Here is an 11,090-nt window from a genome sequence, read left to right as displayed (position 1 = left end):
GAGAGCTCAACACACAGGATGAAAAGAGGAGCTGCAGCAATGTGCAGTACAACAAAAATATGGTGTTTTTTTTTTAAATTAAACCATGTAAGGCTATTCTGATATAACCTGTAAATACAATTATGAACCTGAAAATGAGCATAATATGAGCACTTTAAAGTTACAATCTCGAAGATCTCCGTTTTGTTGTCTTTGGCGGCACCTATGGCGATAAGCGGTAATTGCAAGTGTGTTTTTGGCTCTCAGAGTGCCAGTTCATAATGCTTCAGGGCTTTCATCAGCAGGCCACAGGCTCAATCACCATTGTGTTACCTCATCCGGCCATAGATAGTGAATTAACAGACATTTATTTAAAAGAAATTCTCCGAGATAATTACTTTAACAACATTTTCACTGCAGGACTTGTACTTGTAAAAGAGTATTTTTTAAATGTGGTAGTAAAGGATCTGAGCACCTCCTCCACCACTGCTGGTTTGTATCTCTTAATCCTAATTTTGGGTCAGAAATCTTATTTTTGGTATCGTTTGCTGTTGTTTGACCTAGTTGCATTATGTAATTGTGATACTGTCATGTCCCACATTCTGCAGCAGAAGAAGAAGACTGGTGCTGTCGATAAAATAAAATGTTTCCTGCTTTGTTTTTTTGTTTTTTTAACCAGGGCTTACAAATGAGGCCCGGCAGCTGTATTTCTTCTTCCTTTTCTCTCATCACTGACACTTTCATCCACATCCAAAGGCACAGTGGATCCGTCTTGCCTTTCTGTCACAACACCCACTGATCTTATTTTAATTTATTTTTTAAAACAGAGCAGCATGAATGAACTGAAACCTAAAGGAGTTTCCTTTAGCCAAAAGAGCTCATGTTTCCTCTGTTGGCTATATTTAAGTTTTTCTTAGTATTGAGCTAAATGTACTTTTAAAAATCAAAAGTTAAAGTAGACCTACTCATTGTGCAGTACATTGTTCCCTGTCAGTGTTTTACTAGTATATGGTGCTTTTGGATTAATATTACTGCTGCATTAATGTTGCAATTAACTGCTGTAGATGTTTTCAGCTATGTGTTAATTTTGACTACAGTTTTATATTCAATTAAATCATCACGTTTGTATCTCTAATAAGTCAACATTTCATGGTGTCACAAGCACAGCCCTGTTTTCAGCTTTGTGACGATGCATTTTCCATCTGATCAAAGAGTTGTTGTTGTTGTACACAGTTTATCTAGTTAGTAGAATTAGCTCAACGCAAAGGAAAACTTCATTATTCAGTTCATCACAAACGTTCAAAATCCCCATTTCTGGAGATACATGGTTTTAACTGGACAAGAAGGTTATAATAAATTGTAATCTAGTAAAAAAAAGTTTAAAAAAAGTAACGAGTAAAAAGTACAATATTTTACTTTGAATTGTAGTAGAGTAGAAGTTTGTTGTTGCATAAATTATCTCAAATTTGTATGCTAAAGTGCAGTACTTAAGTAAATGTAGTCTACTAAGTTACATTTCACCACTGCATCATAAAAATACATAATGTGATTAAGTAATGATACTTAGTGTTGTAATATACACCTATTTGTTCACCACTTGTATAGTTCAATGTTTGTTCTGCATATCATTGTTCAGCTTTGTTGCTCCTTGTTTTTAGCTGTATGTTTATTTCTACCTTCATGTGAATTGCTCTGTTTGTACAATAAACAAGAGTCAAATTCCTTATGCTTATTCTGATTTAGGTTCAGTCAGGGACACTTCAGGTTGGAAGGGATCCCTTTCACAGCTCTCTAAAGGAAACAAAGGCAGTCACATCCACAACAAAAAAGATGAACAGCATCAAAAGAAAAGAAAAGCATCACAATGGGAGCAAGAAACCGGATGTCAGACATCAGAAATAAGAGAAAACCAGGGCAGTTTCTTCACAGAAAAAAGGAGGACACAGACAGAAATGGGAATAGAGATGCAGGGAGGAGACAAATGGCTAGTTGATGATCACCTAAATAAAGATTTCTGTTGAAAGTCTGGAGAGAAATGTCAGGTTTCTAGTCCCTATGAGTGCTGCATAGAGAGATTTAGAATGGGATGATGCCTTTGAGTATGTCTTCCCCTCTTGACTGTCTAAGGAGGGGTTTCTGTCCTTCACAACTCGTGTGAGAAATGAGAATAAAGCCTGTATTACAGAGTCACACTTACACTAAATGACAGGTTTGAAGGTCTGAGTTGTTTAGTTTAGTTTCTTCTTCTAGAGGCGGCTAGCAGACCTTTCAAAAACAAAGGAAACAAGACAGTTTTCTGGTGTATTTGCTCGAAGTTACGTGGATGATACAATGGTTTATAAGGCTAAATTTACTGGAGTTAAATTTATCTATGGACCTATAAGTGAGGTGCAAAGAAAAAGCTACTACTGATTGAATGTGTTGGTGTTTAATGTTTGACATACATTGATTAATGTCTTTGTTTTGCTGAGTTTCTGAGGTATATGTATGTGGTTTTAAAGGAATTCGTCTCTAACTATATCATCTGTTTATGTCTTCTTTTTGCTGTCTTCTGCGCACCACCACTATTCTTATCTCATCTGCTCATTATCATGTGTTTAGTTTGTTTATTCTCTGGTTTCCCACAATTTCCCATCTTTAGGGAATTCTTGAGACACAATCTAACAGTTCTTCTTCTTTTCGCGGACAGTCCAAGCCATGGAAGACATTTTTGGTCTTTGGCATGGCAAATTTAAAAAATGAAAGTATTTTACTAATCAAAAAATGATTGGGTATCAGTTATAAGATTTACTTTTTATTTGGCAATAATTCAGTTATAAATATTAGTACTGATAAATGGGTTTCTCACTCAGCTGTCAAGTCTGCAGTTACAAATTTGTCACAAAGTTGGTAATAAATGAATGACTGTCCAAGTAACGGTCCAACCACTCAAGGGGATTTTTCAGCAGCAAACCAAAAGTTGTTTTTAGTAATGGCTGATCGATAAATGATCTATAAAGCGATAGTAAATCATTCATTTTTGTAATTTTGCCCATTAGTTACAACTTGTGAATTTATTAACCATATCTGAATGAATAATCTTGTATTGCCTGTCCCTCTAAATGTTGTATCTGATCCTCTTATACTCAACAGCTCAGGCAGCAATACTGGATGTGATGACAAAGACAGTTGCATAATATGACCAGACCTGCCATCACGTGACCTGCTTACTCACTCCAACCTGGAGTAAAAATCTTCCAGGTGTGGGTTACCCACCGTACCTTCATTATAATCTGATATAAATATTTCCCTTGTTAATTGGATGTGATTCATAAAGCCTTATAAGTCTCTAAGGGGTATTACAGAAACAAAAAACATGGTGTTAACTTTGTCATACAAAAGAACAGGGACAGCACAACAACAACAACACAGATTTGAGGGAGGTGTATGAGCAGATCAGAGTCTTATAAAAAATGTAATGCTCCTATAAATCAATGTAAACCTACAGTTTTACCTCCCTGTGAACAGGGAATATTGTACAACTTCTTTAAAGCCATTACGCATGCATTCTGCACCATTAGCAGTTTTGAGAGTGTTTTTACTTCAGAGCTGGCATAAGGATTTGTGCAACATTTACAGTAACTTATTAAACAACACTGCTGCTGCTGCTACTACCAGTACTATTACAGTGGTGGAATGAGGACATTTACTCAAGTGCTGCAGCTTATGTTGAGGTAGACTATACTTGCACTTTACTTTTCTGCAACTTTATACTTGTACTCCACTACAAATCAGAGGCAGATATTGTACTTTTTTTTCTACATTAATTGAACAACTATAGTAACTTTTCAGATTAAGATTGTGAATCAACTATAAATTGAATTTATAAAAAAAGCAATTTTATATTAGTTTAATAATCAATTATTTTTTAAATACATGTGCAGAAATAAAGGTTAATCTAATGAAATCTGTGTGTGTGTGTGTGTGTGTGTGTGTGTGTGTGTGTGTGTGTGTGTGTGTGTGTGTGTGTGTGTGTGTGTGTGTGTGTGTGTGTGTCGGCAGCTGAGTCCCGTTAGGAGGAGTCAGTGTCGCGGGTTATGTGAAGAGTCGGTCTGTGCGCTCACTGGCTGCTCAGCATCTAATGTGTGAGGAGCCTGTTCACAGGTCGGACTCACCGATCACCGGTCTGTAGGCTGTAAGAGCTCAGAGTGCGGACACGCAGCTGCACAGAGCCGGGAGAAGTCAGAGGAGACTGTGCGCTCGGATCTAAGAGATGGAATGCATTGAAAGGACTCAGGCACTCTGAAAGTTTGCATTTCAGACATGGACACACAAACGACAAGGCAATTACTCACAACAAAGTCAGCCCTCATTCTCGCCTGAGGTTTGAGGTGTAGCAGAGGATGACACCTGCCTCCCGCCTGGCGAGGACCGACGCGTTGTTCCACACTTCAACATCTTTGAAAAAGAGTAGCTCAAAGCTTTTGCAAGAGTGACTTTCTGCCTCTAGTTCAGCAGACAGATCAGTATCCAGCTCGCTGCCGTATCTAGTTATCCGCTGTGGCTGCAGAAACAGCGCATTTGTTTTGCTTTCCTTTAGATCTTTGCTCCATCGCGGACTGCGGCAAAAAGAATCATCTAGTACCCGGACATCTCATACACACAGGTGAGCATCAGAGCAGCTCTGAGGAGGACAGTGATGGAGATACATGTTAAGATTAATGTTGTAATCATTTTAATCTTAAATAAGAACGTTTATTAAATTTTTATTTCTAATAATTATCTTATTACAGAAGTAAATAATGTGCGTAAAAAGCCTACAATGTGTTCTTTACGCACTATTTACCATCTTCGTTTAGTCATTCAGAGAAAAACTGGAGTCCTTTTAATAGTTTTTAATCCAGGCTGTTTGTTAAACCCTTAAAACCTGGTTGTACCCATTTATTTCCCCTTAAAGGTTTAAGTAAATTGTCTTACTCCACTGTTCGTGAGAATGCGTTGCAGTAGGTTGTCACACATGTATAAAACACAAGACTGAATGCAAATATCGATGTTTTTACAACATTTTATGCACATTTTCCCAAATATTCATCCTGACAGGTTTGGTATCTTTGGAAACTTTGGGATCTCCTCAACTGAATATCAGAAAGGAATTTAGTGCCACAATAGTTACCCTACATGGAATTTGACTTCGTGATTGGTGCATACATACAGAAACAAACAAAATAAACATGAATAATAATAAAGAATAAATACAGAAACAGAAACAAATATATACAAAATAGCTGTTTAAGTAGTTTAAGCAGGAACTGTAAGTATAAAGTTAAGTGGGTTTTTAATCATGTTTGTCTGCACAGCATGAGCTTGTAATGGCTGGGGAGGTAGTAAAGAGGTTTATGTCACTCTACACTTACAGTATATGGCCCATATGGATTTATAATTGGAACTGGAGTTATTACTTTACTGTCCATTTGTTTAAATTCTATCTTCCTGTGTTTTAATGTTGCAGGTCTCTGCAGCCACAGTCATTTAAACTATGTTCAGCTCACATTGAAATGTCTGCACTCATCTCTTCATGCTGTTTCCCTGTTGAGAGTTCTCATCTGCTGGATAAAAAGAAATAAAAGAGAGCTTTGCTTCAAACGTGTCTCATATAGGCTACACAACAGCAGTAAGGCAGTATATCTGTAGAGCACTGACTCACCATGGGCACTGTACTATCACTGTCACCCGGCTCTCGGAAATCAGGCTACTATGACGACCGACCGGGCTCGCTCAGCCACTACCCGAGCATCAGCAGCCGCTCTCTCAACAGCCAGAAAGACCGCGGGCTGAAGAGGGGACAGTCTATCTTCCTCCCGGCGCTCACCTGGAAGCGACTGGTGGCTTCAACGAAGAAGAAGGGCAACTCCAAGAAAGGCTCTGGCGGTCAAGTGGCTCTCGGAGACCCTCTCAACAACAACAACAACATCAACATCTACCAAAAGGACCCCCTGTTGCACCTCAACCGCGAGAATGTGAAGAAGTCGCTGTCATGTGCCAACCTGTCCAGCTACGAGGGCCCAGCAGGATTGGGTCTGGGGCTCGGCTACGGCCTGGGGATGGGCCAGGGGCACGGATTTGGCTACAGCAAGTCCCAACAGCTCTCCTCTGTGAAAAAAGTTCCCCAAGGGACGGTGACTTCGTCCCCGAAGCGTGTCATTGTCCAGGCGTCCACCAGCGAGCTCCTGCGCTGCCTGGGGGAGTTCTTGTGCTGTCGCTGCTACCGCCTGAAGCATCTGTCTCCGGCCGACCCGGTGCTGTGGCTGCGGGCTGTGGACCGCTCACTGCTGCTGCAGGGCTGGCAGGACCAGGCCTTCGTCACGCCGGCAAACGTGGTCTTCGTCTACATGCTGTGCCGTGACGTCGTGGATGGCGACCTTGTGGCGTCAGAGCACGAGCTACAGGCCATCCTGCTCACCTGCCTCTACCTGTCCTACTCCTACATGGGCAACGAGATCTCGTACCCGCTCAAGCCCTTTCTGGTTGAGGTGGGTAAGGAGGCCTTCTGGGACCGTTGCCTCGCCATTATCGATGCCACCAGCTCCAAGATGCTGCGCATCAATGCAGACCCACACTTTTTCACTCAAGTATTTGCTGAACTTAAGAGTGAAGGCGGCTGCAGCCCGCAGGACTATAGTCGGGTGCTGGATCGATGAGAGGAAGTTTGCTGACCGCATGCCTTTTCGTACACTCATGCACACAGACACACACATTTGTCTCGTACAGATTCCTCTCCCCTTTACTTCCTCTGCTGCCTTGCAGGAGCAATGAAGGACTATATTCACAGAGTTATGTCGACATATTTAATGATTCCATCTGTGTTTGTTGCCATTGTCCCATCCATCCACAGATATAAATATGGAATTAAACACCTCCCCCCCCTCAAGATAATTGGCTAACAAAGGCTCACAGTTGTGTTTTTTTCCTGGAATATCCACTTTTTTACTTGATTTGAGGAACCATTTGGTCCACATCTGACCATCTGACCCCATGTGTCTGGTCCCAGTCGTCCCAGCTGCCACTCTGGATCCGCACAGCCAGGCCGCCCAGCATCCTCACCCACCTCTCTGAATGTGATCAATCAGTGTGTACAGGACAAGAAGATGCCATCATCACTCTACAAAATACCACCAAGAATTTTCACTGGTTATATTCTAAACATGGAGTGGCTTCCCAGAAGAATAAAACAGACAGTATAATCCACCGAGGCCAAGTTATATTTTCCATGACAACACAAGGAGACATGTTGACATCCGCTGCTGGCTAAGCACCATGTGCCAGCAGTGCAAACTGACTCAGACTGATGGGAACAGCTGAGAGGTCCATGTTAGGTCCTGCTGTGCGCTGTGAAATCAGTAAAGCAAAACGACCAGGCAGTGTTTTGTGGAGCCTTTTGAGGGTCTTCGGGCCTGAGGGGACAGTTGCTATTTTTTTTTTTTTTTTTTACTCACTCAAACCTGCCTCTGTGTTTCTATTTTATCTCATCTCAGGAGAGTGTACTGGTGGAAGCAGAATTTAAGATTGACGTGTGAGTGAATGCATGGCCATGTGTGTGTCTGTAGGCACAGCAACCAGGGTCATCAGCTGTTTACTCCATCCTTTTGTTCCCTGCATCTTGTTGACAGGGCACCCACAGGCCGTGGTATTAATGAGATTAGCAGATTACTGCAGCCCCTCCCCTCTCTCAACCTCTACCCCCATTGTCCACTCGGTAGCCCTGCAGAGTTTCAGTGGCTAATCCAGGCCAAACTGGACCATGCTGGACTGTAAACACACACGCAAATGTACAAATAGCCTGTCGCATGCACTTTATTCCCCTCGGTGCATGAAAGAAACGCTGTGTGACACACGTGTGCAGCTCAGAGTCCAAGGCCAAGGCAGTGAAGCTCTCTGCTGTTGTGGTTGAAGGGTTTTGTTGTTGTTGCTTCTGAATTTGTCCCACTTTCTCATCACTCACCTGCGCATCCTCATCTGCCATCAAGAGGCTTGTTTTCCCTCTACTCTCGTCTCTTGCTAGATTATTCCCTTGAATGAACCATTGGCTTTTGTGCTTCAATGCCTTCAATCTCTATTTCCCATGTGTTTTAATGTGTGTTGCAAGAGACGGTCACAGATGAGCCCAAGGTTCGTCGTTACTATTACGCTGGGCAATATGTTGTTTTTTTTTAAGTAGATCAGATTAAATATATTTTCATGTATTTTATGTCTCTAGACAACCAAAAGTAGTTTAGATTCCTGCTGCAAGAGGTCACCGAAGTTTACAGTTCATGTTTCGAGGCTGATAGCTTCAAAAAAATGGATACAAAATTGTGGGACTGCATAAATTAGCTGCTAATGACGCACCAGAGTGGCTTAAAAAGAAAAAAAACAGCTAAACTACAAAGGATATGGGATGCAAATGTTTTTTATACCTGTTCAAAACAGATACATTTACTAATTTCTGGGTATTAAAACAAAAAGGGTGAACCCCCCCCTGGTTTACAGTAAGATGATTTGGTTCAGGAAGCTGCTTCAAACCTAAAAACATGGATGCTTGACTTCCACCAAGATGTGTTGGCCACAATAGCTTGTGGCAAAGTCTTAACCTAATTGTGTTGGAGCATCTGGAGGTTTTCCACTCCCCTCCTCCATATGGCAGTCGCTCTTGCACACTTTGCTGTAACGCTACAGTTTATACTCTCCACTCCACAAGGTCATATTATAAACAAGCATCCTCTGTAAGATCCGACCTTTGCACACGTGCAAACAAACACACTGTGCTACACATCCCCTCCTTGGGTAATCCAGTCTTAATCCTCCCACCCAATCAAATAGAGAGAGGGAGCGAGGGATGAAAACATGAGGAAATAAATAAACAGTTCAGAACCCAATGCGATTTGATGCCACACTTCCCTGTGCAGCCTTTAAATTCTGCTCTAACAAACTGGAGGCCTTCAGAGACCCAAAGCTCAACCCTGCTGTCTACTCCGGCTCACAAGGGTTTATTGGAGTCAAGCCTGCCTCCCTGCCCGCCTGAGGGATCTGGCATGAGCTCACAACAGTCAACCAGATAGGAGTGAAGGCAGTGAGCCGAGACACGACCGTTTCTTTTTCTGGAGTTTTGACTGGCAGCCATTTTAGGCTTGTTGTTGCGGTCAGTGCAGCTCTCTCTGGCCCCGGCTTTGACAAGGACACTTGTGTCTTGACTCAACCCCCCTCCCTCCCTCCGTCCTCTTTCCACACACACACACACACACACACACACACACACACACACACACACACACACACACACACACACACACACACACACACATACACACTCAGCTGTTGTTCCCTGACTGTTTCATTAGATTTGACACCCCACACCCGCCAGCCATTGTCAGAGCAAGGAAGGGCAGAATGAGACTGTTTGTTGGCATCGGGCTGGTTGTGTTTGTGTGTGAATGTGGGTTAAAGTTAAGGGCAACATCTGCTCCCACTACTCGCCTCCTATAGAGCTGGACGTTAATTAAATCAGAAGATACAGTACAGCGTGTTCAAGTGCTGCTCATATTAAGCCAATACATCTGCTGCAGGTTTCCTTTAGCAGCATGTTCAATTGTGGCAACAGACACAAAGGAACCACGTTCATTTAAGCCTAATTGTGCTTTTAACGCAATTTTTTAAATGTGACGTAATTTGATTTTCACTAAGAAGGCGACTGTCCCCTCGTTCAATACCTCTGTCCATTCACGAAGCTGTTCCTCCAATCGTTTCACAAAGTGGAGCAACAGCCAAGCCAATTAATTTGCATCTCAACTGGAGCTCTAATTCTATTTATCTAATCAAACCCCTCGACTTGATTCCCGAGCTCTACATACCTGACTAACAGACACATGATGCTTGTGACATCTCTGTGGACAATATATGACTGTTGATACTGATTGACTCCAGATATGTAAACAAGATTAAACAGGATTTTTAGCGCAAACTGTGGATGGGACCTTCATCTGGGACTTTAACTCTGCTTTACAGAATATTTCAGATGGGCTTTAGACCGGCTCTGTTTTGAAGACTCTTGGGTTTGTGTGAACAATGTGATAAAAGACTTAACGGATAAGTCTTGTGTTATTCCATACTTTTCTTATTGTCAACATGCATCAGACCTTTTTTTAGTTCTTTTAGACTTCCCTACCCTGTATGTGTTTTTGGCTGCAAGCCCATTTGTTCTTACTAAAGACATAAATCTTGAAAACATATCATGGAATGTATACTTATATATTTTTTAAGGCGTCCTTTCCTAAAAAAAGCTGAGCACTGTTATTTTTACGTTACTCAAACAGGAGTAAAAAGTGCATTTGTTGGGGACTATTTTCAGCTTTCGGACGAAAACACATTTGGTACAATGAGTATTTACAGCAGCAGGACGGTGTATGTGGGATTGACTTGATACAAAAATGGAGCTCATAACTAGAAGCATTAGATATATCAGGTGTTCAACACACTGTTAGTTGTGTTCTTTTAATGGGATCGGTTGACAATAAGAAATATATAGCATATCACAAGATTTTTTCTTTAAGTTGCCACAGCTCTATGAGTTGTGTTAAGTTATTTCAGTATGCTGCTGGTGCTGCTGGACGTTGGTGTGAGCTGTATTTCAATGGCACACCATCGACTGAGGCTGTAAATATGTGGGCGTGAACAAAAAGCTGTTAAGAATGGAAAAATGAACAAAAGAAACTGTCTTTCTGTGTAGTAGCATGCATGCCAGCCAGGTAGTTTAGAAATGTTTCTTTCTTTTATTTTTTACCTCTGCAATGGTTTGATTTTTATAATGTGATGTTTTACATGAAAGATGATTTCTTTGGTAATTTAAAACTGGATCTCATTGGAGTGTTCCTTTACTTTAGGAAACCTGATGACGACAAGTCTCTTTAGACTGCAGGTTAACTATCATCATTACAGTGGTCTGTTCATGTTAAGAAACAATAGAAGAAATAAATAATCAATTAATTTTCTCAAGCGCTGTCTGTCCTGAAATAGCAAAGCATGTGAATTCATATGAGCTATGACACAATTATAACTTAACATCCTTTATTTTAAACTCAGCTGTCTCACAACAGCAACGC

At 41.4% G+C, this 11,090-nt stretch overlaps 1 protein-coding gene across 1 annotated transcript; it reads left to right on the top strand.

Annotated features, from left to right (window-relative positions):
- Positions 1-4,093: 4,093 nt before the first annotated feature.
- On the top strand, positions 4,094-9,221 carry LOC144528829 (cyclin-dependent kinase 5 activator 1). The gene is made up of 2 exons (XM_078267676.1): positions 4,094-4,624; positions 5,468-9,221. Exon 2 carries the CDS (start codon positions 5,664-5,666, stop codon positions 6,654-6,656), a length of 993 nt encoding a protein of 330 aa, XP_078123802.1. The 5' UTR covers positions 4,094-4,624; positions 5,468-5,663; the 3' UTR covers positions 6,657-9,221.
- Positions 9,222-11,090: the final 1,869 nt, after the last annotated feature.

Source organism: Sander vitreus, chromosome 14 (genome assembly GCF_031162955.1).
Source record: "Sander vitreus isolate 19-12246 chromosome 14, sanVit1, whole genome shotgun sequence".
Lineage (NCBI taxonomy): Eukaryota > Metazoa > Chordata > Actinopteri > Perciformes > Percidae > Sander > Sander vitreus.
Note: the sequence above shows the minus strand (reverse complement) of the source record. Positions and strands in the feature narration are given on the sequence as shown.

Excerpts from the sequence above, each read along its gene's own strand:
- LOC144528829 (XM_078267676.1), top strand. The coding sequence starts at position 5,664 with ATGGGCACTGTACTATCACTGTCACCCGGCTCTCGGAAATCAGGCTAC.